The following is a 22,677-nucleotide window of genomic DNA, read 5'->3' as shown; positions in this document are numbered from 1 at the left end:
CAGGTAGATAGAGGGCATTATAGAATTGGGATGCATAACAATATAAGATGAGCATTGTCACTATTGCGAAAGTTCTCAATCACATGGCAACAGAAAATCTAAGCAAAACAATTAAATGACAATAATAATTCATTCAGTCTGATTTATTTATTTCCCAACCTTTTTGAATGTTTGCTGATACAATTTGAACCAATCGTCTCCTTTTTTTGCGACTTTTCCAAGTTAGTCATCTTTTCTACGTCATTAACAGTCTTGTATTAACAACAGGCCTGAGGCACTAGGCTGAAATGCATATTTTCTACGGGTGGCGATCCGGGGAGAGACATTCAATTCCCCTGATCATTTTTTTTATCCCACGGTGAGTGCGTATATTTATGTTACCAGATGGATGTGCCTAAATGTGCACTTTGTTTTTCCGAAATGGTGTTCCCGTACCAGTACCACCCTTAACCCGGGCCCGGAAATTGCACATAATAGACAAAAACGCGCAAATTTCTAGGAATACGTGTATCATGATACACGTATATTACAAAATGTAATATAAATGTGGCCAGACACTGTTAACCTGCTTGTCCCTTGCGGCCTCAGGCAGTTTATTAATAACAAAAAAGTGCGTATCTTAAGAATAAGTTTCGAACTAATTTCTGTTCCCAAATAGGGTAAAGTCACAGGATGTGGGGGTGTCCTCAAAGTATTTACCCCAGAGAACACGAATGCGGATAAACTTGTGACCACCCAATGACCATCCTATCAAGATGGTAAAAAGTCAAAACAGGTCACGATGGGACCATTTTTGAGAGAGCAAGGCCCAAAAAATGATTTTATCTATTTCCAAAAAATATGCTCCCAAAAAAAACACAGTTCTTTTTAGCTGGAAGGCAAAAGTACCGGCTGTGCAACTTCAGAGCACCATTTTCGGATGTCCCAAGGTATCCTACAACAGAAAATAATATTGCGATTAATGACACAATTTTGCAATTAAATGGCCTTATCCCATGGATTTTAGCAACCCTAGTTCTCGAGCGCTTCAAGACGTCAATTTTAGGGGTTCCCCCCAAAACACACTGCAGGCGCCAAACAAATATTCAGCGAATCACCATCAGGCTTTGCCGCCCCGAGAGGGCGTGACACAGACAAATACCATTGATTTTCATTTTTGTGTGTACCGCACCCCGCGTCGTGTATGTGCGTGAAAGAGATATTTTGGTAAGTCTGGTCTTTGATTTGTTTCACAAAACACTTTATATCTTAGTATTCTGCAATTACTCCTTAGAATCTAAGCATAACTTAAGGAATAAATGTTGCAACCGGCAACCTGACGCCACGCGTCTTCAGCGGTTGTGTACAAAGTCTATGCAAATTATTAACATGATTGATAAGGCATGTAAGGTAATGAGCAAAATTGGAAATTTGTTTCTCAGTCCCAACTCCTACTACTAGCCCCATAAACGTGGCCAATTTACTGGACTACCTCCGTGAATAAAGGCCACACTTGGAACATGTACCCGAACATGCAGAACTTTGTCAAATTTGGATTTTCAAATTTGTACTACACTACTAGTCACTGCACAGACGTACATGTACATCATGTACGACTAGAATAGACTCGGCGGTGAGAAACTGATGAAAAGAGTCTAGTTAAACGTCGCTTTCGAGTTTATTTTCCTGATTGACGTCAGTCAGCATCGCATATGGAATTCCTGAACCTAGCGTACTAACAGATAAGGACACATAGAATATACGACGTAAAAATTAGCTTCTCCAACAAGGTAAAAATATTGAAATTATTGGTAAGAAATGTTTTCGTTCGGTTGTGAGCACATGTGTACTCAGGACTCCCTCCGTAACGTAGGGAGGAAAGGGAGTCCACCAGGGCTAGCTAGTTAGTAGTTTATTTACACTTAAGAAGCATTACTCACCCTCATCACTCATGTTACTAGTGACAGTAGCAATATAAAATTTATCCCCCCTTTTTTTAGACATCTACTTTTCATGTAATTTATGTTGGAATTTTATAGATACGCAAATGTGTCCAAACAAACCTGGAAATTACACGAAATGTAGATGTCTGAAAAAGGGAGGATAAATGTTCTATCGCTATAAAGACTAAGAAAAGAGTAAGACTGAGTATTCTTCTAAAGCGTAAATAAACTACAAATAAAGCCTAATCATAATGTGAAAATCCAAATTTGACAAAGTTACTTAGGCCGGGCCTACTACATGTTCGGGTACATGTTCCAAGTGTGGCCTTTATTCATGGAGGTAATCCATTAAATTGGCCACATTTATGGGGCTACACTCAATAGAGCTAGGTTGTATGACCTAGTGTGGCCTTTATTCACGGAGGTAATCCATTAAATTGGCCACATTTATGGGGCTACACTCAATAGAGCTAGGTTGTATGACTTGGCATGAAGGAAGGAACACGTCACAGTGTTCCTTCCTCCATGTACATGATCTAGGTGGGCATGGATGGTTGAAGTACATTACATGTGTAGGCCTCATAGGTCGACTAACGTTAGGCCTACAAATAACCATGCCTACCTTTGACGCTTCACTTTAAATGATCAACAAGATAATGTTCAAAATGTGATGTCTCCAAATAGTCCCAGTAACTCGGACACCACAAATCGCCTTTAAACATTGGGACATGGTCTGGTGATAGGGGTCCAAGTCGATTGTTAGACATGGCGTGGGAATAACCAAATACCAGATTTCACCCTCAAAACAGCCACAGAGTTACTAAATACGCCACCTGAGATACAAGTAGAAATCGATGATTAAGATTAAGTTATTAAGGATTACTTACAATCTGGATGAAAAGTGGAATTTAACATTTATCCGCAAGGGCCCTGCCACAAATACTGCAAAAATGGCATCCGTGCGGTACTCTTAAAAGATTGGGGTTTTACTTTAAAAATGTAAGCGATCTGGTAAGCTATGTATCATCGCTCTTTTAAATTAATGAGTGAATGTTGAGAAGAAGGGCATGTTTAATGTGATGAAGTTACCGTGTTATTTAAGCAAAATATCAGGGCCATTAAGCAAATGTCCTCAAGTTTTTCATATGTTTATGTACATGTACTCCTTCACATGTAGCCAAAGCTGAATTCTTTTCTTTTTACAGCGCCATCAGGATACTACATTCATTCTTTTTCTCCGTGTATTGTAGGTATTCAGTGAATAGAAGTGTCACACAGTGCTCAGAGTGCAGCAAATTTGAACCATTTCATTGATTTTGTGCCAAGCCCATGCTTGAAAGCTAGAGAGTCGACTATAGAAACGACAGCAGACGGACAGAAGCAGGGGTTTGCTCATAATTGAGTTGTAGATCTCAGAATCGGAGCAGTTCTCCTGTCGTGAGACAAGAGTCATTCATTCACAGGGATCGAGGGAGCACCATGGCGCAGTACGAGTACTGCGTACAGGGATTGTCCAAGGTTTGCCAAGGAATTCCATGCGATGTCAAAGATATTCCAAAGTTACCCAACATTGCTGAAATCTTCAAGACTTGTACGTACCATTGCTTAACCTTCAATCATTAATCCTTAACCCCCACCCCCTTTCTGTAGAAATGTTCCCAAATCCTCCTAAATCAACCACTATGCAGGAACCCAGTGTGTTTTTAGTTTGACTTTCAGTCCTCAAGCCCATAAAGTAATAGTGAATGGGCTCTGCCTTCCTGAATCCTGCAAAATCTGAGGATCCGCAAATCTTTGGCCCCTGTTGTCTGTGTGTATTTTGTCATTCTCTGCGTGGTTATTGTTTGTGTTTCATGACTTGTCTATTGTTTGTCTGTTTGTCTTTTTTTTTTTTACAGTTTTGCATAAGTATAGGCATGCCTCTATAAGACTCGGCTTTTTCACATCATGCCTCCACTTTAGTATTATACTTTTTGTTATTATGATGCTTTTACTTCAATGCTTTTGATGGAAATACATGTCAAGCGAATGTACATTTACGCACATGTACATGTATCAGTGTACTTGCAAAACAAGAGGACAATTTTGTTGATCTAATGCTGTATCAATGATAGGCTTGACCACTTTTGTTTCCTGAGTTCCTGTTTGACTTCCTCTCTAATGATACAGCGAAAAAAATCTCTGTAAAATCATGACATGAAATAACAATCCTATAATGCACAGTCATGACAGTATGACTTCACTGTCACTTATAAACTCCATGATGGCTAGCCAGAGGCTGGGTATATGGAGGGAGTATGGAGGACGTGGAGGGGTGGGGCAGAGAAGGTGTATTTACAAACAACATGTAGGGGTGTATGGAGGGCGCAGGGGGGGGGGGGGAGGGGAGACATGAAACGGGTATATGGGGGCATGGCATAGCACAGAGGGACATCCATGGGGAAGTGGGTGGTATTGAGGGTATGCTGCTGTTACCTGTGACATCATACATACCTACCAATGGGCAACCGATAATAAGCATTTTTTGGCATGTGCTGCTCACATTAAGCAGTTTATAGGCCTAATTAGCACTTCTAAATTGCTCATGCTCAATGAGAATACGCCTATATATACACACACAGCACAGTTTTCTGAAAGTTGGTATGACGTGAACACAACATCCAATATGTAAACAGATACACTGTATACACGCACACTGTAACAGGGTCTATTTGGGGGGAGGGCGTAATTGTGTATTGGTGGGGCTATATTTACATCAATCTAATAAGGAAAACAGTAAGAAAAACAACCTGACAACAGATCCCTAGTTGGGTTGACTCATCCAGGGTTTAACTCCTGTGTATACACTGTGTTTCCCTTTTGCTTCTAAAGATTTATTTCCTGTTTCAGTAATTGTTGAAATATTACCTTATTATTGCCACTGAAATTGGAAAAGAATCTGCAGTTAAGATCTATGATGTTATGTTTCACCTGTCAGGTCCAGTTCCTGGTCTTCAAGAATCCTGCTTGTTATTGATCTTACTGCTCCTTATTCCCATATCAGCTGCATCGATGTTTGCAATGTAAGTGTTCAACAGTCCTGAAACCAGGACCTTTTAATCGATGGGCAGCAAATTTTGCTCAGCTGAGATTCACTTGCTTGATGAAAAAGCTTTTTTGTTAGCTCATAAGACACTTTTTGTTGAGCCAATCTTTTTTTTAATGTTTAGTGTTCTCTGCAAGTTAAGTCGGGTCAAAAGGAAGTCAGAAATTCTTATGGAAGGTTTCAAGACATTTTGAGGATCAGGGCTAATCTTTGCATTTTTTTCAGAAAAATCAGAAATATCATTTGCAATTGTTTTTAGCCTCATGAACTTATAATGATCAGTAATTCTGTAAATTACAGTATATGAGTTAATGCCCACAATTTTTGGCCTCTCTGAGAATTTGCTGCAATTTTGCGAAAACTGTCCCTATTCTAAAATCTTTTTTTTTAAATTTATTTAAAAATCAAAAGTTGCCACATCGCCCCCATAATATAAGAAGGGCATCGGGTTGAGATTGTGACATAAACCCAAATGTTTTATTACAAGTACATCAATGTGCACAATGCATGTGGAAAATAATAATTAATTAACTGGGCATGAAATGGTTGGAATGAATTGAATGCACCGGGAAGAGATCAAAGGAAGCATAGGGTGACTGTCCTTTTGACCTGAAACAAACAGGGAAAAAATTGTTCATTTTAATTTGCTGTTCATACTGACATCATAATTGCTATCATCGCTCACCAATCAATGAAGGGGTGGAACCAGAATTGCTTAAAGGTAGAACATGGGGGGGGGGGGGTTCTGAGATAACCCTACAATTCAGGGGGAAATATAGCTCTTTCGATTTCTGAGTTGTTAATCTGAATCTTGGCTGACCCTTGTAACACTGCTGTTCATATGGGACCCTTATCTTCCACTTGCCCTTAATGATCTAACCATTTCCTTTTGTCCGTGTACAAGGGTACTTTGCATCTGGCAAGGAATCAAATCTAAGTTCAACTCAAAGACCACATTTTCTTGTAAAGAATGGTTTCAATTCAATAACATAAGAATTGTTCTAGAGTGGTATTTTGCCATTTGGGAATTTCAGCTGTTTCTGGAAAACTTTGCTCTTACTTAAAAACCTGGCTAATGCCCAAACCAAAGTAAAAAGTGTTATTTTCTTGATGCATGTTCTTCACATCTCGGGATAGCATAAACATATACCCCAAGCAGCATGAATATAGGTCCCGGCTCCTCCCTTCACCCCCAGCAGGGAAATAAAGTTTGTCCCCACGCCCCTCTCATTCATTCTGGTTCTGCCCCTTTACGTTTTGGTAGTGTGCACATCTTTACCACTATTTCATTGCATTACCATTACTTCATTCCCGAGATGTTGTCAAGTCATCACAAGTCAGTCACAAGTCATCCAATTTCTAATCAAATGAAAGCTATTCAAATGAAAAGTGACATTTGTCATTGGCAATCCCCTTTTAAATGTGACTTTACTGATGATTTGACTTGTGATTGATTTGTCTACAACACTGCGGCATTTGGTGTGGAAAAGTCACTAACATCGCTAACATTGTCAACCATCTTAATAATAACCAAGTTGCCTCTCATTTCTCAAACTTTCTGGCCTGAAATGCTAAAAACCTGCAAAAGTACATGTATGCTATCACTTGCATTGTGTTATACCGGTACCTACCGGTAAATCAAGAGCTTTTTTTTGGTTGAAAACAAGACAATGCTGTTTGTGTTCTTTTTCACAGTAGCCATACGCTCAGTAGTTTGTTTTCATTAGGAAAGTTCTTGAAGGCTTACGTGTACAAACAAGCTGCAAATCAAGCTCATAATATGAATCGCACTAGCGATCACATGACCTTTCCACAGCAACAGGTTTCACCAGCAGCTTGGACATGTGCCGCTGTCACTTTTTTTCCCCCCCTTTTTCTTCTTCATTTTATTCTTTCTGAAACTCAGACGGAAGTTTCAACGGGTGAGGGCCCAACCGAAGACCAATCTCATCAACAATTCTCAGCCTTCAACTTCATCACTGGCTGGGGTGCAAAATAACGTTCTGCCCCCTTCAATGGGCCATGAATTACAGAACCGCAGTGAGAGTTCCAAGCCCGTCGCAGTCTAACTGCCACTACAGTTTGCATGCAAAACACTTTTAAGCTGCTGAACTAAAAAAAAGTGGTGATTAAAATTCTCTTTTTGGTCCGAAATTGTGATATGAGGCTGGCCAGTTTTGCCGTTTTTGAGAAGTTTGTGTTTCTTAGAAAATCACCACACATTAGCCACTATATACGCAAACTTCTACCAAGTTGTATCCACCACCATCAATTTCATTTCATTTCATTTCATTTCTAACAAAATTCTCATTGCCAATGGACAAGTAATGGTTTGATTTAATGTACCTATGTACCTCCTGTAGGCAAGAAGCCCACGCAGCAGAACATCCAATTTCAGGCTTCATGCACTGTTGAAAGAGCAGCTTGCTTTTCCCTAGCACAAGTCGTCGCGCATCTTTCACATTGCCTCTTACTAAATACAAGGAGCGTACAACACATTTTCTAGTAGTTTGCACAAGTTCATTATATCTAACTGTACATTATCTGAAATAGTTTGCAGATTGCAGGGGCTTGTAGTTTTTAAAGGTTTTTTTTTTCTTCTTCCATGTCAGTCTATTCGGTTAATAGGATTGTTAGAAAACTCTTCCACATGCTGATTGGCTACACAAAAATACATGTGTTTTGTGACGTCACAAATTCGACCTGAAGGGGGGGGGGGGTGGCTTTATGCTCTATCTCATGCATATTCAATAATTTGTGGTGTATATTGGTTCAGATAAACAAACAAGCTGCCTTTGTAACAGAGAATGTTGACTGCCCAAACTGAGTGGAGAACAATGCAGCAAAAACTTTCAAAGGTCTTTTGGGAGTCAGTATTTAACCAATTAGGGTGCATCACTTGATTGTTAATATGCATGAGATACAGTAAAGAACTCTTGTCGCATCTTATTATTTCATTAACCTATACAAAGTGTTATGCACAGGGTACTTATTACTTTACTTATCTTTTCTTTCCATTTGTTCTCTATAATTAACATTTCTTCAAAATCTTACACAAAGTGTGCAGCTGAATTTATAGACGAATTACAAATGAGCACTGAAACCGAGGCTGTCGGTGCTAAGCCATTGCATGAATTGAGAACCAACAAAAGACAGCACTAAGGCCCTTGGTTTAACAGTGTCAGTTTGAAATTCCATTATTGTAATTAATATCATGTAAAGTATTAACAAAACATGTGAAGGTTTAAGGCTCTAACAGTCATGCATCAGCACTAAAAATGTTTCCTCGCATGTTGATGGTCTACTTAGAATTGTAGTGGAGACTTTTAGATGGCCCACACCACCCCAGCAATTTTGTCTAAAAGTTCCAGAATCTGGCAAAATGTAACACTCTGCAGTAGACCATTGGTACATACTTTGTACCAAAACACCAAGCATCCTCTGAAGAAACCATGGTTTAATACCTGTCTTCAGTATTTGTACATTTTCTGGGAACATGTTTACTCACCAGCAGATATTGATGTTTCAGAATTTTGTTTAAAGAGCAAGTTTTACTTACAATTGTCAATAATCCAGTTTTACATAAATTGAATTCTTGTTCTATTTTGCAAGCCCTGCATCAAAATGTACATGTATGTGCATCATGGAGTCATAAGATCACTGTGTGCTAAATGCAGCTACTAATAAGATTATTGTGCTTTAGTTTATTTCTCATAGTCACCTGTAGTCTAAGTACAGGGTAAGAATAGATAAGGTTATTAATTTGTAAGTATGTATTGTTAGGATATTGAGTTTGAACAAAATGTTGAAAGCAAGAAAAAAGGAAAAGAAAATTTAAAGATTTGCCATAAATAGAAATATTTTCCCCCCGTTTTCATTTTATTTTTGACAGGCGTAGGTATATTCTTCTTTTAGTTAAAGGACCCGGGGAATGTAGTCCCATCAGTAGTGAGACGGCACAACAATTAGTGCCACTGAACACTAAATCTGCTGGCCTAGAATCACAGACATGTCCCGTGAAGGAAACCCAGGGGGGTTCAGAACCTGCAAGTGGGAAGCATACGAGTGGTGCAATGAGTGGTGCAACAAGTGCTGGAGAGGGAACGGTAGACTTGGGGAATGAATCAGACACAGGCAATGTGAGCCCTGTCGTTGAATCTAAAACCCACCCTGTATGAAAGGAAACAAGCCGAGGTATGGAGTCAACGATTATGGAAAAACTTGGAGCATAAAGTCGATTTTGAAATTGGCTAGCTGTATAGTACTCATGGTCTTCATGATTCTATGGAATAAATGAATGTCATGGAGAGAGACAACAACTAGGACTTGACACAGATTTATTAATTCTTTTCCCTTTCATAAATACTTTTTGTAAGTCTGTTTTGTATAAGTTACATGTAACAGACAACTTTATTTCACTAATAGGCAAAAGAAGAAATTATTCAGAGAAGGTTGAAGTCTAGCACTTAATTTCTTTTTTTACACAAACACCTGTAACATGGTTGAGGGTGGATAACTGATATGTGCTCCCATGGCAAGCATTTATCTCACAAGCTCGCAAACAGCACCGAGTTGTAAACTGTGTATAACCTGATATATGATTGGAGGCTTTGCATGGTGGGGTATCGGTATCGTTTCGGTTTGCGGTAACACCACGTGGTATAACCTGATTGGCTTAATCGTGATTTATATTATTCATTGAAATTGAATTCATCATACATGTGTTCTGATATATACATACGTACATATGTACATGTTGCGGTTGTGCTGTATATTTTTTTTTTTCACTTTGCATTTGCAATTCTCTATTTTTAAATTACTTGTGGAGTCCACGTTGAACTCGAGTTAAGGCGTTACAGCTCACTGAAACTTGAAAACGTATGGTAATTGTTAGTCACATGTAAGGGACCCACTTGTGTTTCCCATGCAAAAAAAATTGATAGGTTTTTATAAAGAAATTTTGTTGAAAGATCGAAAGCATTAAAAATTATGTTTTCCTTTGAATTTACTTACATAACACCATTTTGTCTATTTGGATGTCAAAAGCATTTTTATATGAGTATCATTTATTCAGATTTTACCGCTATAAATCTTGTTGTATTGAGCGAGCAATATCTCAAACTTGAACTGATATATTTAGGCCAAGAAGTTATTTCCGCATTACACTTGCACAATTGTTTGTTTGAACTAAACATTAAAAAAAAAAAAAAACTATTAACATGGTTAAGGTAAAGACAGAACATTGGTGCTGAAAGTTGAATTATTAAAAAAAAATATTATTTTATTTATTGGAATAATTTATCTAGATTGATCAAATTGTTACTTGATTTCCAAACAAATTCCTCTGTGGTAAATGATTTAAAGAAAAGTTGTCAAACATTGTATGAAAACTGTTGGATCAGATTTTGCCTAACAATTTTTTTTTAAATATTAAATATTTCCTCTGTGCAGCTGAAAATTGTTGAAAACGCTTTCAGGATTAGTTTTTATCAAGGAGGATTGATGATCAAGTGAGATGAGTCATAGTTTTTGGTTCAAGACATATTCATATACTGCTGGTCCCCAACAAGGGCAGCAAAGCTGCCGTGGCAGGAGAGGGCGCTATCAAATCTAGTCTTGGGAACGATGGCAGAGCTACCAGGATATTCCAAGCATACCTCACGCATGCAGTATTCAAGCTATTGCATGCGCATGAAGCATGTTGGAAATTACTGGGTATCCCTACCAAAGTGCCTTTTTGATTCATATTGTTGTTAGTGACCCCTGCCACTGTGACGGCTTTGCTTGGCTTGAACCAAGACTAGTTAAGAAACATGTTGGCAACCTTGAATTTCAAGCACTCAGTGTATAAATATCACTTTCATAGCGGAAACACACTGCTGTTTCTGTTGATTTTAATCAACATTATTTTCCTATTCACCTTAAGGCTGAAGTTATCATTTATGTAATGTAGGGTTGAATTATTTAAACTAAAATAAGAAAAAAAAATTAAATCACATAGCTATTACTTGTGCAAACTGTTTTGGTTTGTTTGTAATAGGTTGTTTATTGTTTTGTTTTTATTCAAATAACCAGAAGCTGGGGTTAAAATCACATGGAAAACAATTGCTGTGGCACCTTAGCATTACGTGAAACATGCTGGGTTTGAAAGTGAGTTGTATTTTATCATCAGATATAAAGAATTAAAAAAAGACAATTTTCCATTTTTTTTTTCAAACCTGATGTACACTTTTCACAAGGCATACTGTACATATACGTTAATAAAAAAAATTAGAATGTAAAATTGGTGTTTGCTGCACAAAAATTCTGTTTAAAAACAACATATTGATCTTTTTGAATGTAAGAATGGTATTTGGTAGAACACATAAAATCTGCAATGTGTTTATCATGTGTATCATGTGCATGTCTATATAATTCTAATTGTTAAATGTTTATGTTACACTTCAAAAGTGCATAACAAAACATTGTTTACTGCTTTTTCCATTTATATTACTGAGTAATAGAGCTTTATAAAAACTAAAATGTCTGTGATTTTAAGTTTATCAACATCTTGTGAAGTCTCATATATCCATGTTCACCCTTTCCACCTCTTGAGAAATGTAAATGTTTAATTCTGTTCACTGTGCAATATACATGCGAGGGATCTACTGTGCAAAATCATTTTGTGCTAGTTGGCAATCACACTAAAAACCTGTAGTTTTTCATTGTTGAAAGTACCATGTGTGTCATGTGATGAAATAAAACGTTTGCACTTTGAGCTGAGATCTTAAGACAACTCATGTGATGCTTGGCATTTTTTTGTGTGTGTCCAAATTGACTCGAAGCATACAGCACGGCTTCCCTCGAAACTAGAACTAAATCCAATCAGTTTATTCTGGAGAAAGTTTTGAAGCTTGAAATTTGCAGAAGCTTCCTTTAAGGACGTGATAAATTGTTCCGGTATAATTCCAAACATGGGCCTATATAATTTGCTTTGATATTGGGATAATTCAATTCAAATTGAGTTACATTAGGTTAGCATTTTAAGTGCAGTTGGATGGGAAGTACAAATACCCAAGTGCCAAAAAAACCACCAATATTACAAATTTAAAATATTTTATTTTGTGGACGTGGAAAGATATCCTGTGAAGGGGATTATTTGAGTTACAAACGTATGTAGAAATGGATTAATGGAAATCCTGGGTAAATTATACATGGCTGCGAAACTGGATAGCAGGGCTACAGCAATCAACAAACGTGAAGTCTTTAGGCCAATAATTGAAGACAAGGGGGAAAAAAAAAGGAAACACATCTTTCAGGTTCTAAACTCGTTGGGGGAGAAGCAATGGGTGACAAAGTGCCTGGCCCAAGGGCACACGCATAACCCCAGGCTGGACTCGAACTCACAACCTGCAGAATTATGCACAGACCACAAATTCAATGCTCCAGACCACGACACTCCACTCCAGGATTAACATTTGAGCAGCATATTACTGGAGGAAGTCTGTGTAAACATAAATGGAGGGAATCAAAATCCCATAAAAGGAAAAATATCAACAAGTGATCTGCAACTTTTCATTCACAAGAGGAAATTGCAAAATTCGGAAGACTTTGTAAAGTGTTTTAATTTTGAATGGCAGAAATGGGAATAAAGAAAGAGGAAATCAGCTGACCAGAGGAAAAGTTGCATGCCTGTCGGAATCAATCATTCTTAATCATGTTACTATCAGAACTGAGTAACATGGATTTAACATGCATTCAACAATACTTTCAAACATGCAGAAAAACAACTTGAGTAAAGATTGAATTAAATTATCAAGATATTTCTTTTGTCACTTTATTTAAATTGAATACAAATTTAAATAGCAATACAATTTGTGGTCAACAGGAAGCAGCTACCAGAAATGTACAGAATATCACACAATGGACAATGTCCATCAACAATTACAAATCATGTTCAAAATTCAGCATCAAGCTAAATTTGCATTCATTCATTCATTCATTTAATGCTCTAAAAGCAGCGTTTATACGTGTACATAGTTGTGTTTGAGCAAAATGTCTCATGTAACATTTTCACTTAAACCAGGTTTTCCGTGGACAGAGTACATGCAACACTGCATTGTGGAAATTGCATTAAGGAAGAAATTGGAGTTTCTCATAGACCAACAGTCAAAATTGATAACTAAACATCCAGCCCATGGCCTTGGAATGAACGTGACTCCTCGTGTTACAGTATTTCGCTACAGTGTTTCAATAAAGAAAACAACAAAATTCTGTAAATTATACTAAGAGTTTATGAAAAAACCTGAAGATGGTTTGTTTAATTTCTAATGTGGGGTATCCGCTCTGTTCACAAGTACCCCCCCCCCCCCCTCACCGGCAAACAAAGTACACATTTTGCCTGACTGCAATTTTGCCGCGACGCGCAGCCGAACCACTGCGTGCACAATTCCCTGGTGTACGTGCGTCACACACAAGGAACGGTGCGCGTCAATCAGCTAAATGTCCCGCTCATGGGATTTCGTTGCTAGGTAAAAGGGTGCCCTCTTTCGTTGGCGCATGGAGCTCATATCCTTGTACCAGTCCTGTAGTACTCTTTACTCGAGTACAACTGGAGGAATTCTTTTAAAATACTCGTACTTGCACTCGTACTTCAAAATACTCGAACTCGACTTCACAGTGCTCGTACTTGACAAGCAAAGTACCTGGACTCCATTATCATACTCTATCCTCAAAGTGCTCGTACTCAACTATAAGGAAAATTTAAGTAATTTAGTTTTGAATGAACAAAATGTCCTCACTTGGAGATGCACGCGCACGGTTTTATCGATAGAGGATCAATTTCCGTTGTGCTGCTGAATAACTGTTTTGAGATGTTACTTGTACTCAATTGAATACTTGATAAAGTACTCGTACTCGAGGGTCCAAGTACTCGTACTCAGAGGTTCAAGTACTTGGCGGCAAAACACTTGTACTCGATGGTCCAAGTTCTTGGACTCGGGTACCAAGGGTACTTGATAGGCTTAGTACTCAGTAGCACTTTGCAATTGGATGAAAGTACTGGACTACAACACTTCCTGGTCTGGTAAGGCCGATACCCGTTTCAAAGGAAGAATTTCAGTACAGGTGTATTTTCATCTTCCGGGGGTAAATCAACTAACGTCAAATCTTTCATGAGGACCGTAGGTTCATCAACGCACTCGACCTTTTTTGCTCTTTGGTGTCTGGGCGGCATCATGTCTTTTCCTTTTGGACGGGGTTCGACTGCTACGAGTGTGGTGGTGATTCCCAGAAATACTGCAAAACAATATCAAGATTTGGTGAATAACTAATTTAACCATGTATTCAATAATCCACTGATTAGATATAAAAACATAACAGCCAATTATTCCAAGGCTATGGGTTTTCAACAGTTTTCCTACTCAACTCATATAAAAAGAAAATCTCAACTTGGGGACAAGTGTTAAATGGTCTTGGGAAAATCAAGCCCAAATTGCAGCAATTGAAATTTGTCAACTTTATTGACCAGAAAATTGTTTAATTGATATTATCTAAAGTTGCCTTCCCCATGCTATTTTCGAGATTTATTCTGAAACAGATTTCTTTTCTAAATTGTTTGTTTTTCTAGCAATAACAAAAAAACCTGAATGAACGGGGGTCGGTAAATTGTCCATTCACCTTTCCATGATTGGTTTGATTTCATTGATGAAGTAGTTGGTATGGTCGGGTACTGGATCGTGCATGAGGAAATCTGCTATGTATTCTGGTCTCAGACACAGGATGCCAGCCGAGGCTATAGCCTCCAGGTCCAGCTAAAGAAACATAAACCATTCGGGAATTAAATCTCATGAGTCTTTCATCCACTTTCAACCAAATTGGGGGGGGGGGGGGAGAAAGTAAGAAAGACAATATATTTACTTGATAAAGTCAAATACGCCTAATGTATGTGATGGCAGCTTTCAAGTCCGGCTTATATTTTAAATTATTTTCCTCTTCAAAAAAAAATATTACTGCTTGATCCTCAAACTATGCATGCAAATGCAGCCACCGTCTTGTGCATCACTAATGCAGGCTGATACTTTTGATTTAATATAGTTGTGTTCAGGGATCCTTGTTACACACAAAGTAAAAAAAAAAAAAATCAGGCAGAGCAAGAATAATTTAAATTCCAAATCTATTGCAAGGACAAACAAGTATTGTTACAAAAGAGATGTCATCAAGGCTTGGTTAGGGTGGGGTACTTATTTAACTCAAAAAATGTGCCAATAACAGCTCAACCCCTTGTGTTATTTAGGCTAGAAACACTCCTAAATGCAACAACATGCAACACTTGACAAAATGACATGCCTGCCCAGTGTAGCAAGATCCATTAGGTCAAGCCTCTCAAGACCAAAATGCCTCATGATGTTTGATCTTGTCCAACCCCATTGTTCAATGGGACTAGCTCTCGTTGTTACAAAATTAGCAGTTTATGCACTAGTGTTGATGGCTCAGTGCAGCAAGGTCCCACAGAGGTTTACACCTAATGCACTGCGTTACATCTGGCAATGTTAGGGTTCAACTAATGTAAGCAATCTCCAAGTACCACCCAAATATCCCTAGACAGATTTGATTGCGTCACTCACCACGCCTTCAGGAGTCTTTGTCTTCTGCAGGTCCATGAATGCATGGGTAACGTCATGCAGGTTACTGAATGGAGGTCGCATACCCATGACCTTTGCCCCACCTGCCAGTAGGATCCTTTTGAAGCTAGATTCCTTGCTTCGGTCGATGTACAGGACCACTCTCCAGCCATGGAATGCCCCCTCAAAGTCTCGGTCCTCTCCCGTAAACTGTAGGTAGTCAGCATTTACAACTTTTGTCTTTGATTGTCAAGTTATCAAGATGGGCCCATATTTTGTTTGGTCACCTTGTGAAATTTAAAACTTACTCTAAATTAACATTAAACCCCCCCCCCCCCTCCCCTGGAAATGGAAAAATTGACCCGATATTAAACATTTGAGAAAACATTCTGGGAGGTTTTTGTTCTAATGTATCAAAATAGTATTAGTCTGCACAGTACTACATACTTTGACTACTGTTTCAATTAAATTAAAATTTTTAAGCTATGCAACTCTTAATGTTTTGGCAAGCCTTGGGTCAATAAATAAATGTGCAAATACACCCCACTAAAATAAAAAAAAAAAAATTAAAATTGAGAGATTATACACATTTTCCTTTCAGCGGAATGGAATTCCTTAATCACACCAAGTTGCAAACAACTTGTCGCAAGATAAGTAGAATACTGGTTATGAGAGCATAAAACAAAGCACAAGCTTTAGTTTGAACAATGGAACGGATTCGCATGTCACAATACAGTACACTACCAATTGTTTGCCTCAAATAGGCCAATTTCCCACTGTGTGGTCAACTTTCTACACCTACTGTCATGTAGTTAATCATTCATCTTTAAAGTGCGGTTCAACACAAACACAAATTCACAAAACATTTCCACCTTTGACCACACCTGTTCCCCAAATGCAAAAACTGCCTAAATGCAAATATGACATTCATATCTTAAGACCTTCAAATTTATGTTGGATTTTCACCATGCACTGTCATGCTTGGCGGGTTAAAGCATTGTCTGTTATGTAATTCAGTTGTACCTTTTGTTTATGCTGTAGTTGATGACGCCATCTGCATGCAGCCAGAGCCAGCCTGACAGTCTGTTCACTCAGTGTACTGAGATCAGTGGCACTACCCCACTCATGCGGCTCCTCCTGTCATTTAAATTTATTTTTTAAATATTGAAGAAAAAAAATCATGTAATTGAAAAAATGTGAAGAAAAAAACATGTGGCATATGGATCATGCTGTGAATCTAGGGTCCACTTTTTTCCCTATCCCTGTTACATATGACTTAATTCTGAATGCATTCTCTAATTAACTGAATGTCTTCATCCAAGAGTGATTACATTACGCAAATTATCAACCAATAAACATAAAATACTGCAGTTTGAACTCGTTTTTAATGAAACTTTAATGGCAAATTCAGAGGTACATGTAACAGGGATAGGGAGAATGTTGCTCTTTGAACCCTAAATTTACAGAAAAACCAAAGTGTAATGTTATTAATGTACATATACACAGAGTGCATACACAGAGAGCTTTTGACCATAAACATTTACTAAGCACAGAAACTATTTGCTTAAACACAGGCTACCGGGAATACATGTAATGGGATGTGCAATGCTTGTGGCTCATTCGTAGCTGTTCTACGTCTAGCACATCCAAAGCTGTGCAACTTTCATAATATTGAATGGAACTTAAGAGACGCTTTCCTAATTGTACACAGTCTTTTTAATTGTACCACTAGTGTCAACTACGTATAGACATTTTTGATGGGAAATATTGCAATTTTGAGCAAGTGGATTGCACACAGAATACTGATAGTGTTTGAATCAACAAGTGGGGGATCTGAATGATGTAGTCAACAAAGGGAAAATCATGCATTTCATACCTCAACAAACTCTCCTGCCTTGCGGCAAGCTTCAAAGAAGGACTTGTGCAGTACCCATTTACCGCTGGCCAAGGAGGCAAGGTACTTCTCATTACGAGTAGGGTTACCTGAGATAATGGACAACATATTTATTGTTATCTTGGTTGCTTTCAAGCTATTTTTAATGTCTTTACTTGAAGCTGCCATTTGTCCTCTGGCAAACAGTGCGTATACCTTGCGCCAAGATACACTTCATGCAACCATATCCGCACACTAAGCTCTGCTGACTGCTTGACAACTGTGAGTTTCTACAATCTCAATTTGGCAGGAACCAGTGAAATACACGTCAATACCATAAAATGCCCCCATGTAAATACAATTCAAAACCGATATTGTATAGTCATCAGGGTACTTTTTCTGAAAGTGTATATCGTGATTTCTGTTTACTACATATACTCGGAAGCCTGATGATACACATAATAATGGCCAATATCGGAAACCTTGGGAGCTGGGTATTTTAGGGTCAAGCATATTGAATTACTGAAACTCACCAACTACTAGATGGGTGCAGCTGGGGTCAAAGTACATTTCGTCTTTGACCTCCCCACCCAGCTGTTCCACGAGGGCACTGTAATCGATCTTCTCCTCTTGTCTCATGCCTGACAAGAGGAATTTCAGCCGCGGCTTTGTCTGGACCTGTAATGCAATCAATCCACAGATTCATTAAGCCACGCCCAATGGTGTTTTGACCAATGACCGTCTTGATTTGTGTCCAACAGGTGTGCATGTGCGTATGACGTGCATGTGCGTATGACGAGCACTGCTGGAACATGCAATATGGCATGGAGAGTTGGAAGTGTTGTTTGCCCATGTGCGCAGTAATACATGTAAGTCAAAAAGTAAAGTCTGTCATGAGCCAATGTGGCTTGTCTCCTGTTTCCTTGGCATGAAAGGACTGAGAATATGTCTATTTCCCCCGGATGGGATGATGGTCAAACACAGGTTACTCCCCAGCTAATACCGGTAACCATTTATACTCCTGGGTGTAAAGAGACTGAACAACAAAAATGGGAGGTGATTTGAAGCATTACACTACACCAGCCTTACTGTCAACAGTGTACCCCCACCCCCAAACAGCCTGCCTGTTGCTCTAGCACTGCCCTGAATCTGCCAATGCACTGTGTGGCTTTATGGACTCATTGGGGAATATATACACAATGAAAAACAATGTCAAGCAGGAGCAAATGGGCAAACCCATTCTATTATTTTCTGCAAAGAATTGTAGTTTACCTCGATTTCTGGTTCATCTTGTTCCACCTCTACAGGCTGGGGTGCCACAGGGGGTTTGGCCACAGGCAGACGGATAGGGGGTGCCCGTGGGGTGGGGGACGGGTGTGCCTCCCTGGAGTCCTCTCTGTGTAAGGCGGAGACTGCCGGGCTGTGCCCCAGCTCCTGGATGGAGACTCTGGACTTGTCTGGTGTGACCTTAAGATATGGGTCAAGATAAATACTCAATTCTATAAGTACACTGTACGACTGCAAACCAGGGGAGGTATACATGTAAGGTGACAAACAATGACAAAAAGAATGTCTACATCAAAGTTTATTGGAATAAGTTTGTCATTTGACTTGAGACTGGATGACTTGTGATGGCCAATTAAGATGCAGTTATGAAGTCTGGTCCCTGTATGGTTCAAAACCTCCCTGCTTGTTACTTCCTGTACTGTCCAAAACTGAAATTGGGTAGTATGGGTACTACCCATCCATGCACACTACAAGAGACACTTCGTGCAATGCCTCCCTGTACTCACCTCTTCATTCATCCATACGTTCCTATCCTCCATCTCCGCGCTGTTCTGCGAGGGACTGCACGACCGCTTCAGTTGAGCCATAATCTTCTCACGCTCCTTGCGGCCCGTAGGATCATCCCAGGTGATCTGGACATTCTGGGATGCCTCGTGGTGAAGATCTGGTGGACGGACTGTAATGAGGGAAAAGGTAACAGGCAGAAGAGTTTACCTCCACTCTTGTCAAGAGCACAGCCTGTTGCTACTTTCACTAAAGACAAACTCTAAGTCTATAAACAGGGTGATAATTGTGAAGCCCTTTGATTCCATTAGTAAAAGTGTTATTTTAAGCACCACATGCTTATTATTTTCTTAGACTCCCACCTGTCAGCGTTGTGCCAGTGCCTCCCTGACCACCCTCGTCACCATGAGCCATGGCTCGGCTGGAGCGGGTGCGTCTATCGCTGCCTCTGCTAGTGGGCCTATCCCTCCCTGAGGTATTACTAGATGAGGCGTTGGCTCCAGAGGTACTAGCCTTGTGAATCCTGCTGCGCCTTCTGCTGCCCCTTGTATTCCTGCATTGTAAATAAGACGAGACAGGGTAAAGATCCACTCTAATAACATCAAACCTGAAATGTTCCAGTGCTTCACTTCTCTGTTTTCCCATGTTACATGCGATTATAAAAATCAGCTTCAGTTGACCAAGGAGAGAATTATGTGATAACGCTTTTAACTTTCTGTGCAAACGCATAAATGGCCAGAATGAAATTTTAATTTAAATTAATTGATAAAGCACTTATTTTACCACATTTACAAAAGACTCCCTGACCCGACACTGTAGTGTATTTGAAAAAGACAACAACTTACAGATAGCCAATTGCTAGTTTGATTGCTATGCCTACAGTGTTTTCCAGAAGACAGCTGCCTGTAATAGTCTTTATTTGAGTACGTCTGGTTGATTAGTAAAACTGGTTAATGCTACATAAGGGGTGCATTCCTTTTACTCAAACAATGCTGATGTATGCCAACATTGGCAATGTTTGACTGACTGTTTGCCACCAACTTCGACGAATATCAGCAACAAAGATAAATGGCCTTCCCGAGTCATTTTAGCTGTTTTCCAAATTGGCCACCACACAATGAGTTTAAGAATGTAATTTTCCATTTACAACATCCCAAGTAAGTTAATATATCATTGGGAAAAAAATTCACTTGCAGTCGCACTAAATTTTTCGAGGATTTGAAAAGTTGCTATCCAAACAGTGACACCTGTAGGATTGGCATACAGGACGCCACCATTCTTGATAAGTTTTTCAATGACATTATCGTTCTATTTGGGGTTGGCATGTTCAGGACGTTAGCAATCAACCCAATCAAGGTGCAGTCAGCCCATCAAGAGACAGCATGGTGTTATGGTTGAAAGAATCTACACTACAATACATATCCTGGACTCACATAGTGCATGACATAATCCCTTCCAGTTGCAGCATGGTGTTATTATTGATAGAATCTACACTACAATACATATCCTGGACTCACATAGTGGACGACATAATCCCTTCCAGTTGCAGCATGGTGTTATTATTGATAGAATCTACACTACAATACATATCCTGGACTCACATAGTGGATGACATAATCCCTTCCAGTTGCTTCTGTAGATTCTCCTTCTGCTCCATTGACCCCTGGTCATCATTGACCCCTGACCCCTGCTCCTCCTCCCCGCCTCCCACCGTCCCTCCATCTTCTTCTCCTCTCTCAGCCGCCTCCACCATCCTCAGCAGCTCTTCATCTTCGCTGTCGGTGGAGCCCTCACCAAAGCCGTCCATGGCCGTCTCATCTTGAAGGGGTTGAGGGGTAGGGGGTGGTGGGGGGTGAGGGGTGCGTGCCATGCTGCGGGTTTGCCGAGTTGGTCTTGCAGGGGTGCGCGATGGGGTCTCAAGTCTGGTCGACAGAACGGACTAGACAATGCAAAGCAAAATCAAGTCTCACCTTAACAAACAATTCATATCCATGTAAGTTTTCCTTTTTGTAGATTGAAACAAAAATGTAAGAAATGTGGGCTCTGACAAGATATGTTCAATTCAGTTGGTAAGAGTCAGTGTTGTGATGTGGAGGTTGCAAGTTCGAATCCTGCTCCAGTCAATTTCTTTAACATACACGACTTCAAAGTCAACAAAACCAGCTTTCCTTTGCAGTTTGATGATGTATCATCAAACTCTGGGTCCTCTCGGAGTGATTGTCCGTCGCCATTTTCTAAGTTAACAGCACTGCTGTTCTAGCACAGCGACTTTGGGCACAATAATTGGCTAGATACGCACAAACAACATAATGACTTCTGACTAGCATCCATAAACAAAGAAAGGACAAATTGGGAGGTTTAAAAAATTAGTTGAAGGATTTGACCACTGACTTGATAAACTTCTAGATAATGAGATTTAATTTGGTCAAACTTTACAACCTTAGTGACAAAATTAGGAATACAGAATTTGTTTGTATTTACCAAACTCATCTTTGGGTTGAATGTGTGCGGGTAGCTTGCTTCATCAACACGCCTCTCTTCCTCTTCACACTATCAACAAATTAAATAATAAAATAAAACAAAACTTCAAATTTGACCTAGCTAATGTCTGTGATTTAGATGTCTCGCTTCCAAACTGTCAACAAACCAGACAGTTTCTACGGCTGTCTATTTTCTAATAATTTATTATTTGATTACTCACAACCGCAATTGACTGAATATTTGAATATTTGAAACTTTGCATGCAGTGATCGATGTTATGGGCTGCTGGAATTTTTTGCAGTATTTTGTTGCTGTCAAGGGCTTTAGCCTGCTAAAAGGATGAGAACAATAAACCTTCGTCAACCAAAAAGTTGCTGTCACCGTCGACAAACAGCGGCATCTGACAATAAAAGGCCGCAACTTTCCGATTAAAATAACGTCACAGTCCTGTACATTTATAGTTTTCTTATTTTAAATATTCAATATTTGAACCAGTAAAAGTTATTTGAATATTTGATCATTCGGTATGCCTAACAGTTTCATCAAAGGCATCGCATCACGAACCTGGCCACTGTGCTTAGGATGTGTTCTCAGTCATTCAACATTTCCCAACTTTACTCCTAAATGTAAGGCCATTGAAGCTTTACACACACATCAAGTATAATGCAGGTAAACATTAATTGAAAACATCCAAAACAATGTCTCGGTTAATGTTGGACTACATATACATGGCTGAATATAAACAATGCAAAGTCTAACTCACCGCAAGGAGCCAGAATGGTGAAACGATAAACATTCCTTTATCCCTGGCCGCTCGAAACTCTTTAGAAGTGTCATTATTTCTACCCTACAAATGTACAAAAAATGAAGACAAATTAATAGAACCTGTTTTATTTGATAGATAGAACCCAAGTTAATTCAACT

General features: G+C 39.2%; 2 protein-coding genes across 5 annotated transcripts in view; one reads left to right on the top strand and one right to left on the bottom strand.

Annotated features, from left to right (window-relative positions):
- The first annotated feature begins 1,130 nt into the window (after positions 1–1,130).
- On the top strand, positions 1,131–11,773 carry LOC119729891. Of its 2 annotated transcripts, none has more exons than XM_038202688.1 (4): positions 1,131–1,206; positions 3,173–3,513; positions 4,900–4,984; positions 8,900–11,773. In XM_038202688.1, the coding sequence occupies exons 2-4, from the start codon at positions 3,402–3,404 to the stop codon at positions 9,183–9,185; spliced, it is 483 nt and encodes a 160-aa protein (XP_038058616.1). In that variant the 5' UTR covers positions 1,131–1,206; positions 3,173–3,401; the 3' UTR covers positions 9,186–11,773. The 2 variants fall into 2 exon arrangements, with proteins under 2 accessions (XP_038058616.1, XP_038058617.1); XM_038202689.1 differs by lacking the exon at positions 8,900–11,773 and adding an exon at positions 6,914–8,697.
- Positions 11,774–12,586: 813 nt separating this feature from the next.
- LOC119729890 (DNA topoisomerase 2-binding protein 1-like) overlaps positions 12,587–22,677 on the bottom strand; it is a 30,848-nt gene continuing 20,757 nt past the window's right edge. For 2 of the 3 annotated variants that reach the window (XM_038202687.1, XM_038202685.1), the window contains exons 22-33: positions 22,517–22,600; positions 21,754–21,822; positions 20,874–21,211; positions 19,635–19,825; positions 19,275–19,444; positions 18,754–18,948; positions 18,015–18,159; positions 17,485–17,591; positions 16,632–16,745; positions 15,612–15,818; positions 14,665–14,798; positions 12,587–14,283 (exon numbers count right to left, since the gene is read on the bottom strand). In XM_038202687.1, coding sequence (XP_038058615.1) covers positions 14,178–14,283; positions 14,665–14,798; positions 15,612–15,818; positions 16,632–16,745; positions 17,485–17,591; positions 18,015–18,159; positions 18,754–18,948; positions 19,275–19,444; positions 19,635–19,825; positions 20,874–21,211; positions 21,754–21,822; positions 22,517–22,600 — 1,860 coding nt within the window. In that variant the 3' untranslated portion in view covers positions 12,587–14,177. Of the gene's footprint in view, positions 14,284–14,664; positions 14,799–15,611; positions 15,819–16,631; positions 16,746–17,484; positions 17,592–18,014; positions 18,160–18,753; positions 18,949–19,274; positions 19,445–19,634; positions 19,826–20,789; positions 20,809–20,873; positions 21,212–21,753; positions 21,823–22,516; positions 22,601–22,677 lie in introns of all 3 variants that reach the window. The other variant, XM_038202686.1, reaches the window with a different exon arrangement.

This window comes from Patiria miniata, unplaced genomic scaffold, assembly GCF_015706575.1.
Source record: "Patiria miniata isolate m_02_andy unplaced genomic scaffold, ASM1570657v1 HiC_scaffold_21, whole genome shotgun sequence".
In the NCBI taxonomy this organism is placed as follows: domain Eukaryota; kingdom Metazoa; phylum Echinodermata; class Asteroidea; order Valvatida; family Asterinidae; genus Patiria; species Patiria miniata.
This window is presented reverse-complemented; position numbering and strand designations above follow the sequence as displayed.